Below are 27498 nucleotides of genomic sequence, written 5' to 3'. Positions count from 1 at the left end.
TTACATCACACTTTTTCAGGTGTCCATGCACCCAGACTGCACACATTTATCAACACAGGTCTTTGCTTATGCTAGCCTATCCTAGTATTTTTAAACTCTTCTTACTGGCAGAACGCTATGGAACCTTCAAGGACTATCTCAAATATAAATCTTCAAAAATATTTTCTGTTCCTCAACCCCAGGCAGAATTAATAGTTAATTCAATATGTATCTGAAATAGATCAGTTCACTAGATTTTAACTACTCACTCCCAGACCCCTTCCCTAACATCACCAACTGTAGGGATTACAGGGTTATCCCTGGAGCATCTTGTTCACACATGGTAAGCTATCTATGTTAACTGACTATTTACTGTAGAGATTTAGCTTTTATGGCATTTTATTTCCATTACAGCATACAACTCACGTCTCCTTAACAAGATTATAAATTCCTTGAGGGCAGAGCCTTTGTCACGCTTCATTTGTATTCCCCAGCAGGCTTACTCAATGCTAAACATGTTATTAACTACTCAATTAATATTTGTTGAAGTAAATTACTTTTTCTATGGTTTCCCTGATGAGGGTCTCTGGCAAGGAAATGTTTTCACCGAGGATCAAAGCAGAAATTACATCCAAGAGAGTCTCCAGGCAAGATGTGGAGAGACTGGCTATTTGTAATGTTTCAGACAGTATCTGCAAAGATAGAAGAAAAAACAATGTACAATCTGCTTTTAATCAACAAGCTTTTAAGCATATTAAGTTGGGAACTCACCTTACACACATCAGCAGGTTTGGTTATCTTTGATCCATTTCCATGTTTCACGAGTATCAGATATGTTTCTAATAACCTTTTAATCTGTTCAGAACTTTCACAACAATTCTTTTTTGTTACTTTGTTATGTAGATCTAAGAGTGATTCCTGCAAACAAAGGATTTAACAAAGAAAATAACTGAAAGATACTAAATTCAATTTTTCATCCAATAATGAAATAGTGTGACCTATTTCAACTTTTCACATTCTTTGGCTTTGAAAGGAAAAGGCATTTATCAGGAGTCACTAAAGATAATGAGAGCTACATTTACTGAGTGATCTGTTCTTAGTTCTTTGAAATAACTACTCACCATTTTCACAGCAACCCTGAGGTAGAGAACATTGTCATCATCCTTACTTACCACATGAATAGGCTGAGGAACAGAGACTTAAATAACTTTCCCAAATTATACTAGCAGTAAGTGGTGGAGCCAAGATTTAAATAGGCAGTGAGGATCCAAAGATTCTCTTTTTTTTTGCTACCAGGGATTGAAGCCATGGGTACTTAACCACTGAGTCACATCTCCAGACCTTTAAATATATATACTTTTTATTTTGAGACAGATCTTGTTAAGTTGCTTAGGGCCTCGCTGTTATTGAGGCTTTGAACTTGCAATCCTCCTGCCTCAGTCTCCGAAGCGATCACAGGAGTGTATCCAGAGCTTCTTTTAATGCTATGCACCAATGCATCTCAAAACACCATATCAAATAAAGAGTACTAAGGGTGAAGGGAAAGGAAAATCTTAATCTGTGTACAGAAGTATAAAGAAAATGATTACAATATACAATCTCCTAGAGTGCTATGCTAGACTCAGAACAACAATGACGAAAACTCTCAGACTCCTTTATTATATACCCATCTTTAAAAATTAGAACTCACTTGCAAACAGTCAAAAAATGTTCCAAAATGTTCTTTGTAGATGTGGAATACAGAGGATTTGGCCATGTTTTTGAGTGTTTCTCCAACTAAAATCCATGGTAACTGAGTTTCTGTTTCAGTAACTGGTCCTAGTTTTTGCAAAATTAGTTTCACTGCCTGTAGTAATACATAAACAATTTAAATTATTTTTAAGTATTAGGCTGCAATTTACCACACTGAATATATTAGCTACCTTAAAAATCTGTTTAAGAATAATCAAGGATATGGCAGCTTTGCTGGTTAAATTAACTGTATCCCAAAAGGAATTTCCAAGCTAGGATGGGGAATTTTACCATACAACTGACTCTCTCTACCTACTTGCACCCATTAATAAATGCATTATTACCTCCTAGTATCCACAATAAAGAACAGAGAAATGACTCTGTAAGGAAAAATGCCTAGGGCCTACATTAGGAAGAAATGTTATTAATCCTCTAATTTTCTCCACTTAGTGCTTTGTATTTGTTCTAGGTTATCTATCCTCCTGCCACATCATTTGCCTTATTCTTCTCTATTTTCTATTTAATCCTTCTGCATAGACTCCAACCACGCCTCCCCATTAATTACCTGGCCTGTACAGGAGTGAAACATATTTCTAACGCCTTTGCACATTTCAAAGAGCAACTGCCCAACACCTTCCACCTTTTCTGGATGGTCATTAAGATCAAGGAACATTAAATTGAAAAGTGCATTTTTATCAGAGACCTAAAATGTAAAATGAAAAATTATATTTTCAACATAAATACATTCAAATGAAAAAATCTTACTTTCTATTCTACATTCTTAATTAAAAATTTTGAAAGGAAAAAACATTTGTAATGATCTTGACCTACTTCAACAGTGTACTATCATTTGTAATATCACATAAAAGAGTGATGAATTCACTGGTACAATAGGAAGTACATACTAAGAAAATTATGTAAGGCAACATTCTATGGTTTAAAGCAAATCATATATTTGTTTTTTATAAGTGTAGAAGAAATTCAATACCAATGTTTGTTTTGTTACAAAATCCTTCTACAATTTACCAGGGAAATTTTAGACAAACAGAAATCACACTACACTACCATTTTAAAGGAAACTGTTACACAACTTCCTATTCATCTTATTGCAAATGTATTTACTGACTTGAATTTGAAGATATTTTTGAAATATACAAATTATAAATTACCAAAAACAAAAAACAAGAGTAACCCAAATTATATCACATTAATTAGTGAGTAAAGACTAAACCTTACAGAGGGATACAAAGTTGTATCAGGTTTGTTTACGTATTTAAAAAAATTAGTCTATAATAACTATATTATTACAAAGTATTGTAGGTCATCAGATTCTTGATGATCAACTACAGCAAATATATAAAACATCGAACTAACCTTTCTCATCAAAAAAGTGAAGCTTTCCGCAGCAAAATTTCTTATATGTAGTTTTTTATGAGCCAAGAGTGTACTATACATGCTGTAAGTAAGAAAAATAAGATAATTTATTAATCATTTAATTTTAATAAAGATGTACTACATGTCAGCAATAGATCCAGCACTGTGCTAGGTATGCAAGGAATATCTAAGAGGTATAACGCAAGTTTAACATCTTAATTACTAAGAGATTGACATGTCCCAGGGTCAGTGGTGCTGGTCTTACAACAAAGACTCCATGAAAAGCTAAAACTGACAGTGAGGTCTGAATGACAGAAAGAATTCCGTGGGAGTTGTTATTAGAATAAATATGAGAAAAAAGATGGAGCAGGCAGCAATGATCATGGTCAAGAAATAACAAGGAGGTTATTCTATCTCAAAGAGGAAGAATGATCTGATGGTGAGGTGTAGGGGTTGGGGAAAATAAAGGTGGGAGGCTGAAAAAAAGCTGCAGAAAAAGTTGTTCAAGTAAAGAGGTATCTCTGAACACCAAGCAGAGTAATTTGAACTCTAACTTACATCTAGGAAAGAACTTACTCTGTTTTACTTTCATTTAATCAGTACAACTCTATGAGCATCATTATTACTCTCATTCTACAGATAATGAAATAAAGACTAAGTAACTTGCTGCAGGTCACATACCCATGCAGCTATAACAAATTACTTATATAAATTAGCCTCTCTAATATGGAAGAGCATGGAAAATGAATCTCCCATTTTTGCCACATTCCTAGTATCTACCAACTTCTTACTCATAGCAGGTACTAATAAACATTGGCTAAATAACAAATACTTTCAGAAAGAAGAGTCTGGTAATCTACTTGGAAAACTGATAACATGCAAACTTGGGCTAGTAAGGCATGACAGAGGCTGATGGTAGAGGAAAATGGTAAAGGACTGACCCAAGAGACATTAAAGGAGCTCATGCATTGGATTAAAAAAATCTTACAGTGCTCCATAAGACCCATCATGAACTGGCTCCCATTTACTAGTACTCTGACATCACCTAAATACTCTTACTCTTATTCATGCTCTTCTTTGAACATGCCAGGTATACACCTCAGATGTTTCTCCCCATTAAAATGACTTACGAGAAAAGGGATTTTCATGTTTTATTTGTGACTGTATCTCAAGTGCCTTCCATGCAGAGAGCACTGAATAAATACTCAGAGTGTATGTGTACATAACAGCATCAAGTGGATTTAGAGTCTTTGAAGATGACTGGGTCAAAGATGTCTCTAAGGTGTGATACAAGAAGACTGTTGGTATTACTGAAGAAAATGGACAACCAAATGGGACTTGGTATAAGGTATGCCCTCAGTTCATATTTATGAGCACACAAATGAACAGAAGGTAAGAAAAAATGGTGTGAACAAATGTGTTAACAATATTCAAATAAAAATATCCAGGGTACTGAAATGACACACACTGAAAGAAAATAAATTTAGAACTAAGGAACCTTTTTGTTTTTAGAAGACACAAAAGTGATAGTTTTTATGACAGCTGAAGTTATAAAATCAAATAAACTATATTCCCTTAAAGACCTCATGGGTTGTTAATGACATAGTCTTGGTTTTTAATCATATTATTCAAGGCTTCATAGAGAACTAGTCAAGATTGGAAAAATATTTCTTTCTCATTCTTTGTTCAAAGTTCCTAAAAGAGAAGGTTGTGCAGGATAAAGGGCTGACAGCTGATCTTAAGTCCTTCCTGTGATGATTACTATGTTGAAACAATCAGGAGACCAAATGGAAAATCCATCAAATCTTAAATTTAAAAAGATGATAATCTTTCCTTAAAATGCTACAATGGAAGTCATTCTCCTTCCCTGTCTAAATGAGTTAAAAAATACTGGGTATGGCGGAGGGCGGGGAGGTTGTAAGAGAAGAAAGGAGGAACTGTGGATTGTGTAGAAGAAAATGGGGTGGGGGAAGGAAAGATAGTGGACTGAGACAGACATTATCACCCTATATACATGTATGATTACACAAATGGTGTGAATCTACATTGTGTACAACAAGAGAAATGAAAAGTTGTACCTCATTTGTGTATAATGAATCAAAACACAGTCTATAAAAATAAAATAAAAAAAAAAGATAAATGCATAAAAAAAATCAAACTTAAAAAAAAAACTGAACCTAGTATCTCTTTTGGTTTAGTAAGCATAATGGCAGATGGGTAAATAGGTGTTTAAGACAGGATTCTTAAAGAGTTCACAGGTTTTTAAGGAAACAGCACTATACTACAAATAGTTAAAATGAAAGCTTTGTAATATAAATGATAATAAATGCCAAAGAGGTACATAGTACAAAGCTTTCACTTCTGGTAAAGGTGCCTGGGAATATTTGTGGAAGTTATGAAATTCAAGTCAGGTATGGATGACTGGGTATAATTTCAATAGTTGTAGATGAGAGAAGGTGAGGTCAATATAAATTTAAGATATGTTCAATACAGATTGCTAGACCAGATTACGAGTCACTGTGGCTGGCAAATCAACTCTGTATAAGGAAATAATTAGACACTGAGCTGCAGCAAAGGTAGTTTAGAGTCAGGAAGAGGTCAGAGAAAAGAGAAATACAAATAAAAAAACATATTGGAGAAAGAAAAAGGTCACCTGTATATATTGGACATGTCCTTCACCATCAGTCTCCACAGGTACTTGTAAAGATATGACAGCGAGGTGAAAGCCCATTCTAACAACTCAGTGTCCTGAGTCTCTAGGATAGAGGTGATGGTCAGGAAAAAATCTTGAAAGTGTGGATAGAAATCCATCTGTAGATCTCGTGCCAATTGTACGACCAAACTGGATTTAAAAAAGAAGCAACTGATTATGTAGTTTTTTTTTTTTCTTTTAGTATAAAGTCTATAAATCTACTTAATGATAGATTACCTATGATCATCAGATTAATTAATCCAAAATACTTCTATATCAAGTCTTAAGAGATAAAAAGTTCTTCAAATACTAAATGTTCAGGAAAAAAATAAGGTCAGAAGGTGCATCCCTTCAAGGTTGGAGTTACCTGCTTCTACAGTATCAAAGAAAAATGGGGTTCTTTTAGGAGTATATGACAAACACAAAATTACATACCTAGGATTCTGTTTAATGGTAATGCGCATTTTCCTGATATTCTGATCTAATAGGAAAGGTAAATTCTTCTTCTTTCTAAAGTACAAATACCTGATCTAAGGCAAGGGCAGCTATTAAACACAATATTTCTTAAAAAGGCAGAAAAATGTCATCAAACTTTCTCTCAAGATGCTACTTACTCCAAAAGGGGTTGGTAGGCAAAACTGTTCTTAATTTGCAGGTGAGTCTTCAAACACTGAACTATCTCATTTTGATGATAGACCAACTGATTGAATGATTGGCATTTGTCAATAACTTCTTTATAAAATTTGCCTGGATGAAAAAAAGTGAAAAAATATGTTCTGCTTTCTATCACATCATTATTTAGTTGTGTGGAACATATGAAGTACAAATTATGAGAGAATGAAATATAAATAAATTTAAAGATACCGAAATGTTCCGTAAGATTTAATTCTCTCCATTTCAGCAGACCCTCAAAGAAGTAGGTTTCAACCTCCTGCAAAGATTAAAGCAATCTGTTAATCAGACAAGTTCAAGAAACCATGACCACGTTTAATAATGATAATAGTAATAATAATTATAAACTAAGAGTTTAAAGTCTTTTTAGTTGTTTTTAACTAACACTTTAAAAAGCAATTAGAAATGATCCTATCAACAGATGATTTATAAAAACAATGCTTTAGGCTGGGGATGTAGCTCAGTAGTAGAATGACTGCCTAGCATGTACAAGACTCTGGGTTCAATCCCCAGCACCAAAAAATAAAAATTAAAAAAAAAAAATGTTTTGTTAATTTGGTTGTATCGAATAACTCTCTAAAGCCCACAAAATAGTCACATAAGGAATAATTCTTTCTCTATGTTTCTTTGCAAGTTTAGACACAGAAAAAAATGTACTGATTTTTTTACAGTTCTTTCTGGTCAAAAGACCAAATGTCTTTTGATTACTATCATTTTGGAAATAACTGCTAAAACTCTATGAGGAAATAATCTGGCCTTTTTATTAAAATTAAAAATTGATATGCCCTTTGACCCAGCAATTCCAGTTTTTTTGAGACAAAAAACTGTAAACACACAAGTACAAAAATGTATATTCAGTTTTACTATAGTGAAGGGAAAACATAAAACAGACTAAAAGTCCAACAATAGGAAAACTGCTGGAATAACTATGGTCTATATGTACTAAACTATATTGTGTGGCTTTTTTTCTTTTTTTTTTTTTTTTTGTGGTGCTGGAGATTGAACCCAGGACCTTGTGCTTGTACTCTACCAACTGAGCTATATCCCCAGCCCTTATGTGGCTATTTAAAAAGGATTCTATCAGCGCTGGAGTGTAGCTCTGTGGTAAAGCATATGCTTTGCATGTGTGAGGTCCTGGGTTCAATCCCCAGCATCAAAAAAAAAAAAAAAAAAGCTACTACATTTATATTGAACTAGGAGTAAGTTGAATGTTGATATACAACCAAAGTGATGAAAGCCAAGTTACATAGTGAAATATGTTGGAATCTAATTTTTTGTTAAAAAACAAAACAAAAACCTCAATAAATGTCAGTATAAGTTTCTGAGTATGAGACAAAAGTGTGGAAGAATGTACATACACTGAACCATTAATGTTGATTTCCTTGGCAATAAGGGGAACTGTCTTTTTCTAAGTTCATCATTATGTTGGTTAGCTCATTAACACAGTACATATTATCTTGTTCTTTGAAAGATAAAGTTAATAAATAAAATTATTATCATACATGTGTATATATGCGTATGTGTGTGTGTGTGTGTGTGTGTGTGTGTGTGTGTATGTATGCAGAAAGAAAGAGAGACAAAGAACACCTAGGCACATACCCAAACAACATGCCAAAAGTTTTTTTTTTTTATGAAATTGTGCTTTGGGGGCTGGGGTTGTGGTTCAGTGATAGAACAATTACCTGGTATGTGTGAGGCATTGGGTTTGAGTCTCAGTACCACATACAAATAAATGAATAAAATACCAAAAAAAAAAAATGTATTTTAAAACATTGTGCCTTGGAAACTTTTTAAAATAATGAGATAAAATAAAAATAAATAAGAATACAGGAAAAAGAAAATCCCAATAAATTTCATTCAGCGCCCCCTAAGGTAGAAGAGAAATAAACATTACAATTCAAAACCTAAATGAAAAAGGTATTTCTAGCATACCACAGTGACTGACACGTCAGTCATTTATGACATACTATGTCCCTGTCCTTTTGCCATGTGACTATACAGTTCCTCAGTTCTCCCCACCAAGAGATGGGAGTCTATTTCCTAATCCCTTGACTCTGACCTGGCTTCATGACTTACTCTGATCAATAACGTGTGATGGAAGTGACAATGCGACACCAAAAGCAAGGTTTTAGGAGGTTTTGCAGCTTCTGCTTTTACTCTCTTGGAAAGATTCTGCCATCATAAAAAGAAGACTAGTCTACTGGAGAAAAAGAGGTATGAGGAGACTCAAGACCAACAAGCCCCAGACAACTGCATCATGTGACTGAGGTCATTCTAGACCACCCAGCCCAGGATCCTATCCTAGGCTCTCTAACTTAACATTCTACCCCTTAGTACTTTTGAACTTTCCTGTGACTTAAACTATAAATCATCTGCTAAATGCCAAACCTTTAACTCTACCTCTGAAGTCACCTATGCTCCAGATCCATATACCCAAATGTCTTTTGATTACTATCTTTTCATGTCCACAGGTAGTGAATATAAAACTCAACTAGTCTCAAATGCAACAAGTCATCTTCCCTCCACAACTCGGTGCTCCTCTTCTTACAACTCTATCTTGATAAGTAACATTCTCAACCACCCAATTATAGGAACCAAAAGCTTTAACACCACTCTGCTCCTTCCTATATCCAATAGGTCATAATTCCTATTGGCTCTTCTTCCCTAGTACCTCTGGAATTCTTCCCTTCTCTCCATCTTGACTGGCACTACCATAATCATTTCTTACTTTAGATGACTTCCTGACTCAAGGCCTGTTCTCTTTCCTCTACACTAAAGACAGATCAAAAACTTAAGCCTGATTCACATCTCTCACTCTCATAGCATCAGCAAAAATCTGAACTTAGCATGGCATATGAAATCCTTTCTTTGTATGGTCTTAAATGTGACATGCATTCCCTAGCCTCTGTTCCTTTATATAGGCTGCTCTCTCAGCCTGGTGGAATAGCCTTTCCTGTCCTGCTTGCCATGCTTACATCTACACAAACAATGAAACTCGATTCAGGTATCTAGATCACCTTTCGACACCCCATTCTATTCCCCAAAAAGGATTTAGGTTAGGATCTCTTCTCTGTTGAGTTCCCAAAGCATTATGTGCTTACCTAGGTAACATCATTTAACACACTGATCCTATACAGAAGAGACAATGCATTCGAAAACACACAGTGAGTGGACTCTGAAGAATGAAGAATTAAAACTGAGGTTGAATTCTTCAAGTTAAAAGCATGTTATACAAGACCTTAAAAAGCTAGCGAGTGGAGGAATAATGAGTTGATGCAGTAAAATAAGGAAGATTTCCACCCAGAGGGATGACATAGTTAGAATGTGGTTAGAACTGGAAAATCATGTAGTCTAGCCCCCCTGCCACCTCTTTTTAATAGAGGAGAACTAAGCCCCAGAAAAGTGACTTCATCAAAATCACTTTAAAATCATAGCTCCAAGAATACCAATCTGTAGCACTGCTTAGAATGCACAAGGAAAAGGGAAAGGCTTGAATCATAAAAGCTAGTTGACTTATCAAGTCAAATCAACTACCTATCTAGCATCACTCAACAGAACTTTCTACAAGGATGGAAATGTTCCCTATCTGCACTTCTCCAAAATGGTACCAACTAGGCTCATATGGTTAATAAGTGCTTTACCTCTCAAGTATGGCTACTGAGTTAGCACACGTCTAAAGCATTTCATATTCATATAAGAATGTCTTGAAAAACAATTCACTTTTATTAACAGGAAAAACTTAAAAAAGAAAGAAAAAAGACCATGAACACTTTTAGACTGGCTAATATCACACATTTTCTTACCTCCTCATAGCTTGCAGTTCGATCGATACGGTGAATAATATCGATATTCACATTCCCCAGTCGTTCAGCAAATGTAAGAAACTGGGTGGGAAAGCATATTTGATAAATTATCATTTAGTACTTACAGCATCTTGAATATCTGAGTGCTATACAATAATCATATATGGGCAACTTTCTTGTAAAAGCAAAAAAGTGTAAAGGTTCAAAAAACCTACATGCTTTTATTACAAATAAATTAATGCTTTGTCATTTCAGACTTGTATTTTCTACCAATCATAAATTAAATAAACGAATTTTAAACTAAGAGCAAGCATCACTGATGAAACACAAAAGAGAAAAAACAAATGAATGGCACAGGACCTTCAACAAAAGCACTGCATTACTATTCGAAAATAATAATTCTATATATTTGCATTAAGTTCTCCCAGTTATGTCATTCCAAATAAGATTTCCAAACTAGACTGGTAAACGTAGGTAAACACTGACGATTAGATCATCTGGACCTAGGTTTCACACCACTACACAAGCACAGGGATCCAGTCAAGTTGTTGCAATACGAATGATTTTAAACACATACATGACCTAAAGTTTTAACGAAGACCTAGAAACAAATTACCAAGGGGCACACAGAGAAAAAGCTACAGTAGTCATTAGCTGGAAGTCACTTATCTTCTCCCGCCCCGCCCAATTCGGTTTTTAAAAATAAAGAAGCAGGAGATTCTGGGATAATGAATTTCACTCTAGACTGAAAGTAACCCAGGACGGCCCAAATCTCACAAACTACCGGCGAAAGCTTGAAAACATTCCCTCTCCACTTTTACTACACCCGGAATCTCCCATTTTTGCCAGAGCCTCCTGACAAGCGTCCCACGCTCTGCCCAGACTCTGCAACCCAAAGAGGTCTGTGCTAGTCTGACGGCTGAGGCAGGAGGGACCCGCGGTTCCCGGCCTAAGCTCCCGCGCTCACCCGGTAGGTGTTCTCGGTCTTGTGAGAAACGGGCTTTATCTTCATGGCTGAGGAGGGGCAGCGGCTCGGAGGGCCTCAGAAAGGGTCGAAGAGCTACAACCGATGGCAGCCAGGAGAAAGTGCCTCATGCGCTGTATTCTCCGAGTCCAGTGACCCAGTCTTTTTCACGTGCGGCTTGAGCCCCTGGGCACCGCCATGTTGGGGACGAGGAGGCGCCTGAGCGGGTCACGTGGGCGGAAGAAGCGTCGGCGCAGGCGCAGGCGCAGTCTCACGGAAGCGGGAGGAGGCGGGGCGGCGCTGGCCAGCCGCTTGAGGGTACGCGCTTCTTTTCTCTTACTGGAGTAAAGGTTAGCGGGATGAGTGTTTTTATTATAAAAGAAAACATACCTGGGGTTTGAGACGAAGCTCCGTGGTAGAGCATTTATCTATCACGTACAAAGCACTCTCAAGAACGCAAAAAAACACTAAACTTCTTTTCATTAGCAGCTAACTGTCCCACTAATACCCTGCACCATGCAAAAGCTCTTTCCCTTTATAATCTTACAGTAAACCTGATTGTGCACGCAAACCATAAAGGAAGGATGTATTTTCAAGCCTCTTTGACACCCGAGGAAACAGATTGTGCAACTGGTGTCCGAATTCACTCAGACTGAGGTAGCTTGATTTCAAATTCTGATAATCACTATGCTTGGAATAAATTTTAAAAACAGAAAAGGAATTGTAAAGAAAAATCTTTTACTTTCATGTACTGTTACTCTTTTGGTGTTTTTCCCATTTTATTGTCTATTCATAGCATATGTTTAAACAATTGTACAATTTTATACATACACACAATTTTTAGATATGATTTTAAATATGAACCCCCCCACACTTAACATTGATTTGTTCAAATATTTGTTTAAAGTCTACAATGGGCCAGTGTTCTAGGAGTGAACAAGAAACAATGTTAATTATCATGTTTGGAAATAATTAGTCTGAGGTCCTTTACGTCTTATGAGAGTAATGTTCTAAGAGTGAACAAGAAACAATGTTAATTATCATGTTTGGAAATATTTAGTCTGAGGTCCTTTAGTCTTATGAGAGTTACTGAGAGATGTTAAGTAAGCAAGTGCATACATAGCTGTGCATACATAGCTATACATATCAACTTAAGAGGTCAGGCCTGGAGGTGTGATTTAAATACATTAAATGCACCTAAATACCTCAAGTCTGAGATATTGGTGACTTGGTAAGAGAATCAGTGAGGTAGAAATATACTAGTCATGGCATGGAAGCAGAGCCAGTGGCCACCTTGCCTGGACACTGAGGGTAGAGAAATCACTGTTCGATGTAACAATGTGACAGTCTAATGACCTTGGAAGCACAGTTTGTTGTGGAGGAAAGGAAGTATTCAGGTGAAAAAGTACAGTAGGCACAACACTTTCAAATTGTTATTGGCATTATAACAGGCATTTTCAATGTCATTGCAAAGTCATTTAAAATATTTTAATGGTTCCATAGAATTTATTGATTTTACTCTTTTGGATTTTACTTTTTAATAACAAAATAATCATAAAATATTGAGATGCCCAGTGTTTAGTTGGTTTCCAGTAGCCTAATAATTAACCGCTTTTTTTCTCTTTTTTTAGGTTATGCCTAGTCCTTTAGGGATCACATATCCCTCAGAGAAGTCTACCAAAGCTGTAGACCTTCTCCCCAGAAAAATGCAAGTAAGCTTATTTACACTAAAACATATAGATGATTTCATAGGTGAGAAACCTGCAGTTCAGGCTGAGGATGTGGCTCAGTGGTAGAGCGCTTGCCTCACATGCATGAAGCATTGGGTTTGATCCTCAGCACCACATATAAATAAATAAAATAAAGGTATTGTGTCCATCTACAATTAAAAATATTTTTTAAAAAAAGAAACCTGCAGTTAACTGAGGGTGGGGATCCCTATTCTAAGTGAAGCTTCTTAACTGTTGCCAAAATTGCTACCAAAGAATTATACCCTTTTCTTTCTTTGTTATTTGCTTTTGGTAAGAGTTAGCGGATCAATGGGGGGGGATGAAAAATCAAGGAAACAAAAGAATGGATACTTACGTAAATTAAGTTGACCACTTATCTTTCACAGTGGTTTTTGTCTTGATTGTTAGTGTACATTGCTTCTTTGAACAAGAATTGCTACATCATAGTACATAGGAGCTTGATCTCTGCTCCCAGGGTCACATGTGTGTGTGCTCTGTCACTGCTATCTGAGCCTTGATTTACTTATATAAAACCAAGGAGAATACATTGGTTCTCAAAACGTGATTCCCTAACTGCAAATCTGCCCTTCCATGGGAATTTTGTTAGGCAAACTATTAGGCTCCACCCCAAACTACTTAATCCAAACTTCTAGGGATGGAGCACAGCCATCTATACTTTCCCAGGTCTCCCAAGTGTTTCTGATGCAAGTTTTAGACTGGGAATCACTGATTTAATGATGCTGAAGCACTTATAACATTGTTTGATGCATACTATGTGCTAAAGAAAGTGTTTACTGTTATTACTGTTCAGTATAAGTATTTACTATCACTATTATTTGACTCTCCTCTCCATCCATAGGAGGTAAGTTGTATCATCATTTTAAGTGTGAGGGATCTATATCACAACAGACCCGATTGAAATACAAAACATAATTAGAAGCTATTTTGAAAATCTATACTCCAACAAAATAGAAAATTTCGAAGATATCAACAAGTTTCTAGAGACATATGAATTGCCTAAACTAAACGAGGAGGACATACACAATTTAAATAGACCAATTTCAAGTAATGAAATAGAAGAAGTCATCAAAAGCCTACCAACAAAGAAAAGTCCAGGACCTGATGGGTTCTCAGCCCAGTTCTACAAAACCTTTAAAGAAGAGCTCCTTCCAATACTTTTCAAAGTATTCCATGACATAGAAGAGGAGGGAACTCTCCCAAACTCATTCTATGAAGCCAATATCACCCTGATACCTAAACTAGACAGAGACACATCGAGGAAAGAAAATTTTAGACCAATATCCTTAATGAACATCGACGCAAAAATTCTCAACAAAATTTTAGCAAATCGCATACAAAAACATATTAAAAAGATAGTGCACCATGATCAAGTGGGTTTCATCCCAGGGATGCAAGGTTGGTTCAACATCAGGAAATCAATAAATTTAATTCACCATATCAACAGACTTAAAGTCAAGAATCACATGATTATTTCAATAGATGCAGAAAAAGCATTTGATAAAATACAGCACCCCTTCATGCTCAAAACACTAGAAAAAATAGGGATAGTGGGAACATTCCTTAACATTGTAAAGGCCATCTACGCTAAGCCCATGGCTAATATCATTCTAAATGGTGAAAAACTGAAAGCATTCCCCCTAAAATCTGGAACAAGGCAGGGATGCCCTCTTTCTTTTTTTTTTTTTTATTGTAAACAAATGGGATACATGTTGTTTCTCTGTTTGTACATGGCGTAAAGGCATACCATTTGTGTAATCATAAATTTACATAGGGTAATGTTGTTTGATTCATTCTGCCATTTTTTCCCTTCCCCCCCTCCCCTCCCACCCTTCCCCTCCATCTATACAGTCCTTCCTTCCTCCATTCCTGCCCCCCTCCCTAAACCCAACTCCAACCCCAACACTAACCCTTCCCACCCCCCATTATGTGTCATCATCCACTTATTAGCGATATCATTCTTCCTTTGGTTTTTTGAGATTGGCTTATCTCACTTAGCATGATATTCTCCAGTTTCATCCATTTGCCTGCAAATGCCATAATTTTATCGTTCTTTATGGCTGAGTAATATTCCATTGTATATATATACCACATTTTCTTTATCCATTCATCAATTGAAGGACATCTAGGTTGGTTCCACAGGGATGCCCTCTTTCACCACTCCTATTCAATATCGTCCTTGAAACTCTAGCCAGAGCAATTAGACAGACCAAAGAAATTAAAGGGTTACAAATAGGAAAAGAAGAACTCAAACTATCCCTATTTGCTGATGATATGATTATATACTTAGAGGAACCAGGAAATTCCACCAGAAAACTTTTAGAACTCATAAGTGACTTCAGTAAAGTAGCAGGATATAAGATCAATGCTCATAAACCTAATGCATTTTTATACATAATTGATGAATCTTCAGAAAGAGAAGTTAGGAAAACTACCCCATTCACAATAGCCTCGAAAAAAAAAAATACTTGGGAATCTATCTCACAAAAGAGGTGAAAGACCTCTACAATGACAACTACAGAACACTAACGAAAGAAATTAAAGAACACCTTAGAAGATGGAAAGATCTCCCATGTTCTTGGATAGGCAGAATTACTATTGTCAAAATGGCCATACTACCAAAAGTGCTATACAGATTCAATGCAATTCCAATTAAAATCCCAGTGATGTACCTTACAGAAATAGAACAAGCAATCATGAAATTCATCTGGAAGAATAAGAAACCCAGAATAGCTAAAGCAATCCTTCGCAGGAAAAAATGAAGCTGGGGGTATCGCAATACCAGAACTTCAACTATACTACAAAGCAATAGTAACAAAAACGGCATGGTATTGGTACCAAAATAGGTAGATCAATGGTACAGAATAGAGGACACAGACACAAACCCAAATAAATACAGTTTTCTCATACTAGACAAAGGGGCCAAAAATATGCAATGGAGAAAAGATAGCCTCTTCAACAAATGGTGCTGGGAAAATTGGAAATCCATATGCAACAAAATGAAACTAAACCCATATCTCTCACCATGCACGAAACTAAACTCAAAATGGATTAAGGATCTCGGAATCAGACCAGAGACCCTGCATCTTATAGAAGAAAAAGTAGGTCCAGACCTTCAACATGTCGGCTTAGGACCAGACTTCCTCAACAGGATTCCCACAGCACAAGAAATAAAAGCAAGAATCAACGACTGGGATTGATTCAAACTAAAAAGCTTTCTCTCAGCAAAGGAAACTATCAGCAATGCGAAGAAGAGCCTACAGAGTGGGAGAAAATCTTTGCCAATCATACTTCAGATAGAGTACTAATTTCCAGAATCTATAAAGAACTCAAAAAACTCAACACCAAGATTACAAATAACCCAATTGACAAATGGTTTAAGGAAATGAACAGACACTTCACAGAAGACGACCTACAAGCAATCAACAAACATGGAAAAATGTTCAACATCTCTAGTAATAAGAGAAATGCAAATCAAAACCACCCTAAGATTCCATCTCACCCCAATTAGAATGGCGATTATCAAGAACACAAGCAACAACAGGTGTTGGCGAGGATGTGGGGAAAAAGGTACACTCATACATTGCTGGTGGGGTTGCAAGTTAGTGCAGCCACTCTGGAAAGCAGTATGGAGATTCCTTAGAAAACTTGGAATGGAACCACCATTTGACCCAGCTGTCCCACTCCTTGGCCTATACTCAAAGGACTTACAATCAGCATACTACAGAGATACAGCCACATCAATGTTCATTGCTGCTCAATTCACCATAGCCAAATTGTGGAACCAACCTAGATGCCCTTCAGTTGATGAATGGATAAAGAAACTGTGGCATATATATATACAATGGAATATTACTCAGCCATAAAGAATGATAAAATTATGGCATTTGCAGGCAAATGGATGAAATTGGAGAATATCATGCTAAGTGAGATAAGCCAATCTCAAAAAACCAAAGGAAGAATGATCTCGCTGACACATAATGGGACATGGGAGGGGTTAGTTTTAGGGTTAGAGTTAGGGTTAGGGAGTGGGGCAAAAATGGGGGAAGGAAGGACTGTATATAGGGAAAAGAGGGGTGGGAGGGGTGGGGGGAAGGGAAAAAATAACAGAATGAATCAACCAACATTACCCTATGTAAATTTATGATTACACAAATGGTACGCCTTTACTCCATGTACAAACAGAGAAACAACATGTATCCCATTTGTTTACAATAAAAAAAATGCTAGAAATGAGAAGGAAGAAAAAAATAAGAAACTGTATAAATGTCCATGTACCATTAAGGTCACTATTAAACAGTGAAAAAGAACAGAAAAAAAAATCTTTGATGAAATGTTAAAGAATTCTTCTGCTGGAGTTCAAAATTTTCTCAGATTCTCTTCTCAGCAGCTTAAGGTGGAGTCTTGTGGAGGGTGATGCTCCACCCTCTGGATTGCTGGAGTGAGAAAGGTAATCCCATAGGTGGAGTTCCTAGAGGCAGAGTTGAGGCTTAGGCAGACTCTAGGCTCTCTGGTGAATGCTAGTTCGTCTGGAGATTTTAAAATAGTGCACCTCCAGTGCCCAGTACTTGCTGGTCCACGCTGGAAGACTTACCCCAGAGATCTCCCCTGGGTTCCACTCATATTCTTAGTCCTGTATGTCACCTGCAGACCCCACATTTCCTGGTCTCAGGTTCAGTCTCCAATTTCTCCTGCCCCCTTGCTTCTGAGTTCCTAACCAGATGCATCTCTCCCAGCTGGTCCTGCAAGCAGCTGGATTGGAGGGGGAAGGGTAGAGCCGGGTGGGTTTCCTCAACCAGTTGTTCCCTGTGTAAACCTCTCTCCATGTTTGATTTTCTTCTGGTCAGTTAGGCACACTCTATGTCATGCAGCATGTGTTTACTGGGCCTATATATTTTGGGCCAAACTTGGGTTTGCCAGGAATTGGCTTCATTTGCTGGTGCTAAAGCTGCAGAATGGTTCCTTCCTTTGTCCTGTGCACACTGTCTAGAGAGATGCCAGTTTCTTTTCCCACACAGATATCGTGCAGCAAGTCCTTCATGTTTATTGAGCAATGTCCTTGGTCTCTAAACGCTCCATGCCCAGACACACCTCAGGCCTCCCCCAAATATGGGTTCCTTTAATTCCCTTATTTTTCTACTATGCTCATGGAGGGAACTTTCTGGCTAGAGCTTCCAGCCTGGCTGTAGCAGCGGCTGGGCCACTGGGTATTTTTCTCTTATTTTATTATATTCAACCTCCTGTGTCCCTGATATGCTTTGACTGCCCAGTTTTAGGTTCCAATAAAGCCCCCTCCCCTTTTTGTTCACCCCTCTTGCAGAGAAGCTGCCTGTCTTTCTTGGTTTCATACCATGGAGCAGCCAGGAACGTGACCCCCTCTAATGTGCCATCTTGGATCTCCTCAGGTATACAAGTCTTTACAGCAGGAGACTTAAAAGAACATTTTTATCAAGCTGGTATTCTCCAAACTAAAGTTGTCTGTGATGGTAATTTTAGACTTATAAAAATAGTAAATTTAATTGGGGATATATTTATACCATTTAATGGTCTGTAACTGAACCTGAATTTTAAGTTACCTTTTACACTAGGGTAGAAATTTTAATGTATTTCTAAAAGACAATGAGAGTTTGATCTGTTTAAAGGTTAACAGTGTGAAACATAACATTTTTCCACTTTCTACAAAAAGAAAGTTAAAAGTTATCTTAGTCTTTCTTGGATTCATATTTCAGATATAATGTTATATTGTATCCTTTGTGAAGGGTTCCACCATACCTGAGATAAGGCTCTGCCTCCCACCTTACTGCATGTTAGAATGGCTTCAAAATAGGCCAGACTTCAGCTTAAAGTTGTGTTCAAAAGATTGATTTTTGTTGTAAAGATTACTATGATCCCAAACAAGGAATATAATGTGTAACTCAGTCAATGTTCAAGATTATATACAAACTAAATATGTTTTTACTTTTGTTAATTTCATTTTGTATTTTCCTTGTAAACTTTAACTGTTATTTGTTAGTACCTTACAGGAGTACAACTTTCAACATAACAACCTGGATTAATTTAAAATAATGGGCCATCACCTATAGACAGGATACAAGGCTAATTTCCAGTACTAACACAGACCCCAATTAAATAAAAGGGGTAAATGACTGTAAAGTTATAAACATTAACATTAAAACCCATTGCTTTTACTTTAAGACTGATGAAACTGGCTTATTGGATATTTAAAACCTGCTTAAAAATTAAGGCTAAGAATAAACAGGCCAAGAAAACCAATATTTGACTCTTGCCTTCTGAGTCAGCTTGAACTTAGGGAACAAGGAGACTTTCTAAGGGCAACTCTGAGCCACATGACTTCCTGATTAGGGAGATTAATGAGACCACTGGAGAATGGAGAGCCCATTAGTGCACACATGCTGCAAGGAGGAGGGTCATTGGAGAAGGGAGACATCCATGACACTTCCAAGGGAAGCCACATGGTCAGTGAGACTTTGACCTATCCTGGCAAATGGCACTAGCAGAAATAAGAGGTTGCTTTCAAGTTCCCCAAGAGTCACCCCTGTGGGAACACAACTGACAATAGATAGGAACAAGCTTGACCTGCTTGGTCTTGAACACCTAGAAAAAACAGTTATAACCAAAATACAGCTATACCTGGGCATTTAAAAGAAAAACAATAGTTCTTCTTATAGAACTTAAGAGGTACACTTTGTCAGTTACACAGACCTGATGCCCCCCAAATTCTGAGACATTTTTTCCTTTACAAGGATCACGTTTACCCCTGCCTACCAAAAATTGGACTGGCCTCTATATCGTGGTCTTCCTTACTCCTCAGATTGACATTTTACCTAACAACCAAAAGTTTATCTATCCTGATAATGGCACACACCAGACACAGGCAAGCCCTCCACTTTATTTCCTCATGCAGAGGGCTAAAAACATCTGCTGGGATTGGCACAGGAGCAGCAGGTTTGGGAACCTCAGTTCATTACTATAAAATGTTATCAGAGTCTCTGGTCTAATTCCTGGGTCCTTGATCCATTTTGAGTTGAATTTTGTGCAGGGCAGAAGATAGAGGTTTTATTTCATTTTGCTACATACGGATGTCCAGTTTTCCCAGCATCATTTGTTGAAGAGGCTATCTTTTCTCCACTGTATGTTTTTGACACTTTTGTCTAGTATAACTGTATGTGGATTTGTCTCTGTGTCTTCTATTCTGTACCATTGGTCTACCTGTCTATTTTGGTGCCAATACCAAGCCATTTGTGTTACTATAGCTCTGTAGTATAGTTTAAAAGTCTGGTATATTCTCTCTCTGCTTCCTGATGATGGGAGCTGCTTCTCTGCCACACTCTTCCGCCATGATGTTCTGCCTCACCTCAAGACCCAAGGAACGGAGCCAGCCTTCTATAGACCAAGATCTCTGAAACTATGCCTTCAATTAAGTTGCAGAGCTCTGATGGGGAGATATTTGAAGTTGATGTAGAAATTTCCAAACAATCTGTGACAATCAAGACCATGTTGGAAGATTTGGGAATGGATGATAAAGGAGATGATGACCCAGTTCCTTTACCAAATGTTAATGCAGCAATATTAAAAAAGATCATTCAGTGGTGCACACATCACAAGGAGGACCCTCCTCTTCCTGAGGATGATGAGAACAAAGAAAAGTGAACAGATGATATCCCTGTTTGGGACCAAGAATTCCTGAAAGTTGACCAAGGAACACTTTTTGAACTTATTCTGGCTGCAAACTACTTGGACATCAAAGGTTTGCCTGTGTTACATGCAAGACTGTTGCCAATATGATCAAGGGGAAAACTGCTGAGGAAATTCACAAAACCTTCAATATCAAAAATGACTTTACTGAAGAAGAGGAAGCCCAGGTACACAAAGAGAACCAGTGGTGTGAAGAAAAGTGAAATGTTGTACCTGACACTGTAACACTATAAGGATTGTTCCAAATACTAGTTGCACTGCTCTGTTTATAATTGTTAATATTAGACAAACAGTAGACAAATGCAGCAGCAAATCAATTGTATTAGCATAATATTGTCCTTACTGCATGTGTAGTTTGAGTACAGATTCCAAACCTATGGCTGAATTTCTTCTAGTATGAGAGAAAGTTTCTTTTTTCTTTACTCTGAATAAAACTGAACTGTGGTTCTCTGTAGAAAGTGGCATTCTGGGTTTTCCCTCCTTTTGTAAAGCAATTTCTGCATAGTTTACTGTCCAGTTAACTTTAGTGAGCTTTTAAAAGTTGGCATTGTAAATAAAACAACTTGCAAAAAGTTTTCTGAAATAGAATTAACAAAATATTATCTTTATTCATGAGTTGGAAACTGGAAAAAGGCTACTTGAAGTAAATGTTTTCAGTTGGGAGTGTTAGGATGTCTTCCAGCCTCCTAGACTCAATTGGTAGCACTGGAGTTGATTAGCCTGTATGTGTCAGGGCTCCCTTAATTGGACTGAAGGACTTGGGTTTTTTTTTTTTTTTTTTTTTTGTTGTTGTTGTTGTTTTTAAATCTCAGCTTTGAATATTTTGCCTAAAGACTCAGTTATTACCCAGTTTGTGGATTTTGGGGGGAGAAATGTAACTAGACAGTTTGATAGCTTTTCAATTAAAAAAGACACAATTCATGTGGTATGTCATCTTTTTATAATCAATGTTCCCATGTGGGGGAAGCTATTCATACTACTTGCATGTAAAAAGTAATTTAACCTTTAACATTGAAATATGTGGCAAAACCCAGAAAACATTCATCAGGAGTGCAAGATACTTTCAATAAAAAGTAAGTCGTGCAAAAAAAAAAAAAAAGTCTGGTATTGTGGTGCCTCCTGCTTCACTCTTCTTGCTAAGTATTGCTTTGGCAACAAATAAAAGAAAAAGTAGGCCCAAATCTTCATCATGTTGGCTTAGAACCAGACTTCTTTAACAAGATTCCCAAAGCACAAGAAGTAAAATCAAGACTCAATAAATGGGATGGATTCAAACTAAAGCTTCCTCTCAGCAAAGAAAACAATAATGTGAAGAGAGAGCCTACAGAGTGGGAGAAAATCCTTACCACATGCACTTCAGATAGAGCACTAATCTCCAGAATGTATAAAGAACTCAAAAAACTTAAGATCAAAAATATAAATAACCCAATCAATAAAAAATGGGCTAAGGAACTGAGCAGATACTTAACAGAAGAAGATATACTATTGATCAATAAATATATGAAAAAAATGTTCAACATCTGTAGTAATTAGAGAAATGCAAATCAAAACTACTCTAAGATTTCATCTCAGTCCAATCAGAATGGCAGTTATCAAGAATGCAAGCAACAGTGAATGCTGATGAGGATGTGGGGGAAAAGGAACACTCATACATGGCTAGTGGAATTGCAAATTGATGCAACCACTTTGGAAAGCACTATGGAGATTTCTTAGAAAACTTGGAATGGAAGCACCATTTGACCCAGCTATCCCACTCCTTGGTCTATACCAAAGGACTTAAAATCAGCATACTACAGAGATACAGCCACATCAATGTTTATAGCGGCTCAATTCACAAGAACTAAATTGTGGAACCAATCTAGATGCCTTTCAATAGATGAATGGATAAAGAAACTGTGGTATATATATATATATATATATATATATATATACAATGAAATATTACTTAGTCTTAAAGAAGAATAAAATTATGGCATTTGCAGGTAAATGGATATAGTTGGAGAATATGCTAAGCAAGATAAGTCAAACCCAAAAAGCCAAAGGCCAAATGTTTTATCTGATAAGCGGACGCTGATACATAATGGGGGGCGGTAGTAAGGGAAGATTGGAGGAACTTTGGATTGTGCAGAGGGAAATGAGGGGAGGAGAGTGGATAGGGGTTGGGAAAGATGGTGGAATGAGATGGACATCATTACCCTATATATATGTATAATTGCACGAATGGTGTGACTCTACATCATGTACAGTCAGAGAAATGAAAAGTTGTACTCCATTTGTGTACAATGAATTGAAATGTATCACAACCAGCGGGTAAATTCTGGGGTCCACTCTGGGGTCCAGCGAGGCATGAAGGGGGATTGGAAAATAAAGATTCACAGACACAGATCTTAAAGATTAAGCTGGAATCAGGTGGAGATGCAGATGCAGGTCTAAAGAATTACACCTGCAATCTTTAGTAGCACCAACCTAGATGCCCTTCAACAGATGAATGGATAAAGAAACTGGTATATATATACAATGGAATATTATTCAGCCATAAAGAAGAAGAATATTATGGCATTTGCAAATAAATGGATGGAATTGGAGAATATCATGCTAAGTGAAATAAGTCAATCCCAAAAAACCAAAGGCTGAATGTTTTCTCTGATAAGTGGATGATGATATATAATGGGGGTGGGGGGGTGAGAGAAGAATAGAGGAATATTAGATTATGTAGAGGGAAATGAGAGGGGGGTATAAAAATGGTGGAATGAGACAGACATCATTACCCTATGTACTTGTATGATTACATGAATGGTATGAATCTACATCATGCACAACCACAGAAACGAAATGATGAGCACCATTTGTGTACAATGAATCAAAATTCGGTTTGTAAAAAATAGAAAAATTAAAAAAAATTTTTTTAAAGTTTAGAATTGATAGGACTCTTGCACCCAGCCTCCTCATGCAGGGCATTGCTACAGTGGCTAGGCATCCTGTGCCCTTACACAGGAACATTCCTGGGCATGCCACAGCCATGAGGGCATCAGAGACCCCTGATCTCAGTAACTGCTCTCCCATCCTTCATCACCACTCTCAACAGAAATGCATTCTGCTGTCAGTATAACTAAATAGAACAAAGTAAAATTTTTTTATCAAAACAGGCTATTAAAATATCCAACAGGTTGCTGATTCAGTAATGACTTTACAAAATCAATTGGACTCACTGGCAGCTGTTGTCCTGCAAAACTGGTGGAGGAAAAATGCTGTTTCTATGTAAACCAATTGAGACTGATAAGGACATGATTAAACAGCTCTAGGACCACCTGGGTTAGGGAGGGTGGGCCTGACTCAGGAGTTGTTTTGGATTTGGAACAATGATTATCATAATAAGTTTAAAAATGTTACCTATATAAATATATCCTTTCATAAGGAATTCTATCTCACAGCATGTGTATTAAACACTAAGTTTTATTGTCTGAACCCATTCAAGTACAATGTAACACCTCACAAAATATATATCATGTTAAGTGTGAAAACTGTATGCGACAGTGTGTCAACTGAACTATATGTCAAAGTCCAAAACAAACTGTTATGATTCTCAAAGGACCAAGAGTCACCTGACTCCCTGTAAAATTAAAACAGCAATGGCAGGAGACCCCCTTAGTATCAATCATGCAGGAACTGCTGTGACAATAGAAACGCCTTGCCAAACGCCTTCTCTGGTGGCTGATAGTTGGCATCATTGTCTTGGCAGGAATCATCACCTCTGCATCTACTGCAGTGGTGGCATTACATAAACTACTCCTTACCGTCAACAATTCCAAAAGAATTTTACTGAGACATGGCAAACTCAAGTACATATTGATCAGGAAATTTTGAGCAAAATTAACAATTAAAAGATTCTATTATATGGCTAGGAGAACAAAATTTGGATGGGCTCAGAGATTTCAGTGCCATTATAACATTACCCAATTTTGTGTTACTGAAGTTCCACATAATGATACTGAGATCCAAGGGCAAAATGTACATAATCACCTAGTGGGACCTGATCCTTTTCATAACACTTCTTTGGATGTGTTGAAATTGCAATCTCAGGTTCTGGTCATGGCTAAGGCAAAATAACATCTACTTTTAATAATGAAGAGATTTGGGACAGTTTGATTGAAGGAATTTCTTCCGTTAACCCTTTTAAATACTTTTCTACACATATAGTTGGATTAGTATCTATAACTATACTGTTAATTTTATCTCTTTTCTTGTTTTCCACAGGGTGCAAATGACTAAACCATTATTACCTATAACTATACTGTTAATTTTATCTCTGTTCTTGTTTTGCAGCAAGGTGAAATGACTAAACAATCAGGAAAATATGGTTCCAAAGTTACTCAAGCTTGTTATGCTCCAGAGGACCTAGACTCCTGGGATCACAGAGAGTACACCCTATGTTTGATGAGACACAATTTCCTTGATTAAGGAAAAAGGGGGTCCCGATTATATTACCAGCTACATACTTTAGGTGTATGATTCCTGGCATTTTAGACACTGGAAAAATGTTTCCTTAGCAGAAGCAAATCAGTTAATCTTCGCCTTTCTTATAATAACCTGTCTTCTCCCTATTCTTAATTTTGTACAGAAACAGTTTTTTAGTGAGGTGACCTGCTCAGTTCAAACTGCCTCCTGAAACACATCAAGTCATTCTCCTTCCACATTCACAGCCTGACTATCTGAAACCATGAAAGGAAGATTTCACCTACAACGACCTTGAGGCTCCTTCCACATATACCCTTCTTAAGTCTCGACCACCAGGTTCTCCATGTTCTCTTCCATTACTCTAAAAGGAGGGGTCCCCCTACTTTGTCCCTTCTCAGCCCCTTCTCAGCAGGAAGCAGTCAGATCTGAAATCATAGCCCCAAATCATTTCCCCCTTTCAGAATCAGGAATGAAGGATATTGGAAATGACAACCCCCAAACAGGGAAATGCCAATCCCTGGGAAGAGGGCAAGACATTGATTCTTCCTCAATAAATTCCTTCCCAGTGACAAGACAATCCCTGGGAAGGAGATATCCATCAATCCTAAAATGGCAGTCCCTGGGAAGAAGACAAGCACTGACCTTTTCCCAACAAATCCTTTCCCAGTAACAATACAATAGACCCTAGAGGGAAAAAGATAAGCACTGAATGCTGAACTCTGGACCCTCCATCCTTGCTCAGTAAAAATACTTCCCTGTAAAAACAAGTCTCAAATTTTTGCAACCTCTTTCCTGATACCCAAACTGACAAGCCACCTCAACTATAAAACCGCAAACTCTGTAACTCGTGGCCATTTTCTTCCCAGAAAGTTTGCCCCTCTAATGTCTGACTCTGCTGCTGTATAAAAGGCATAGCTGATCCACTAAATCTGCTCACATCATGGTTATTTGTGCATTTGTTATGGTGTTGAAACTGTTTTGGTTATTTTTGCTTACATCCCCCAAAAGCTCACATGTGAGACAATGCAAGAAATCTCAGAGGTAAAATGATTGGTTATGAGAACCTTAACCTAATCAGTTCATTAACCCCCTGATAGAGATTAACTGGATGGCAACTGTAGGCAGGTGGCACGTGGCTGAAGGAGGTGGGCCATTGGGGGCCTGTCTTTGGGGTACATATTTGTTCCCAGAGAGTAGAGCTCTCTTTCTCCCTGTTTCTTCATGGCCATGTCCTGAGCTGTTTCCTCCTCCACACTCTTCCATCTTGATGTTCTGCCTCACCTCAGGCCCAGAGCAATGGAATCAGCAGCCTTCTATGAACTGAGACCTCTGAAACCATGAGCAACAAATAAACCTCTCCTCCTCTAAAATTGTTCTTTCTAGATCTTTTGGTTACAGCAGAAAAAAAAAGTTGACTAAAAACCATAATACCTTTCCTCTGCCCGTCTCCTCTAGCAACCACCAACCTTTTTTACTGTCCCCATCACTTTGCCTTTCCCAGAAAGTCATGTGGCTGAAGGTTTACAGTATGTAGCATTTTTAGGCTAGTTCTTTTCACTCAACCATTGGTAGATAGTTTATTTCTTTTTATCCCTGAGTAATATTCTATTGTCTGGATAGGATATACCACAGTTTACTTATCAATTCAACTACTGAAGAACATTTTAGACTATTGCAGGAATAAAGTAGTTATAAATATTCACAGTTTACTTATCAATTCAACTACTGAAGGACATTTTAGACTATTGCAGGAATAAAGTAGTTATAAATATTCGCATGCAGGTTTTGGTGTGGATATAATTTTCCAATTCACTTGAATAAATACTTTGGAGTGCAACTGCTGGATCATATGGTAAGCCTGATTTTAGCTTTGTAAGAAATGGGAGCTTGTGCTCTCTAGTCAGTGGTGGAGGTAGTCACATTTGCCACTGCTCTCAAGATGGCTCAGGTCTGAACTGCACCACAACCTCTTGAGAGACGTGGGTCTTTGTTGGGACTAATGACAAGTTAACTAACTCAGGCTGACTCCTTATTCCCTGGCAAGTGAGCAAGATCAAGGCCTCAAAGGCGGTTTCAATAGTTAATGACGATAAATCGGACCACCGTCAGGGATTGGTTAACAACAGTTACGCAAACATGATCAGCTCGTGCTTGCCATACAGTCCTATGGGACTCTCACCTGCGTGAACCCCCCATGCCTTGCTGACCTTTAAACTGATTGGTTCCCGCCTAGCCCCCACCCTACATAAAAGCTGTGTGATTTCCTCAATAAACGAGATTCCTACTGTGCCTCGTGCGCTGACAGACCTCCCGGCTCTGGTGGGTTTCCTTTGCCACCGACACTCATCATTCTGCTCGGCCCCA

General features: G+C 37.5%; 1 protein-coding gene, 1 long non-coding RNA gene and 1 pseudogene across 4 annotated transcripts in view; 2 read left to right on the top strand and 1 right to left on the bottom strand.

Moving 5' to 3' along the window:
* The window catches only part of Utp20 (UTP20 small subunit processome component), a 92014-nt gene extending 80600 nt beyond the window's left edge, over nt 1-11414 (bottom strand). For both annotated transcript variants that reach the window (XM_047548078.1, XM_047548079.1), the window contains exons 1-10: nt 11219-11414; nt 10252-10332; nt 6641-6707; nt 6391-6523; nt 5738-5926; nt 3085-3166; nt 2276-2413; nt 1670-1825; nt 751-897; nt 537-671 (exon numbers count right to left, since the gene is read on the bottom strand). In XM_047548078.1, the coding sequence (XP_047404034.1) occupies nt 537-671; nt 751-897; nt 1670-1825; nt 2276-2413; nt 3085-3166; nt 5738-5926; nt 6391-6523; nt 6641-6707; nt 10252-10332; nt 11219-11263 (1173 nt within the window). In that variant the 5' untranslated portion in view covers nt 11264-11414. The remainder of the gene's footprint in view (nt 1-536; nt 672-750; nt 898-1669; nt 1826-2275; nt 2414-3084; nt 3167-5737; nt 5927-6390; nt 6524-6640; nt 6708-10251; nt 10333-11218) is intronic.
* A 69-nt stretch (nt 11415-11483) lies between these two features.
* On the top strand, nt 11484-26167 carry LOC124983322 (uncharacterized). Of its 2 annotated transcripts, none has more exons than XR_007108396.1 (4): nt 11484-11533; nt 11765-11872; nt 12847-12927; nt 25003-26167. It is a non-coding gene; the product is annotated as an uncharacterized LOC124983322 (long non-coding RNA). The 2 variants fall into 2 exon arrangements; XR_007108395.1 differs by having other exon boundaries at nt 11490-11565.
* On the top strand, nt 20392-21361 carry LOC124983321 (S-phase kinase-associated protein 1-like; annotated as a pseudogene).
* Nucleotides 26168-27498: the final 1331 nt, after the last annotated feature.

The sequence above is a fragment of the Sciurus carolinensis genome, chromosome 4 (genome assembly GCF_902686445.1).
Source record: "Sciurus carolinensis chromosome 4, mSciCar1.2, whole genome shotgun sequence".
NCBI lineage: Eukaryota > Metazoa > Chordata > Mammalia > Rodentia > Sciuridae > Sciurus > Sciurus carolinensis.
Note: the sequence above shows the minus strand (reverse complement) of the source record. Positions and strands in the feature narration are given on the sequence as shown.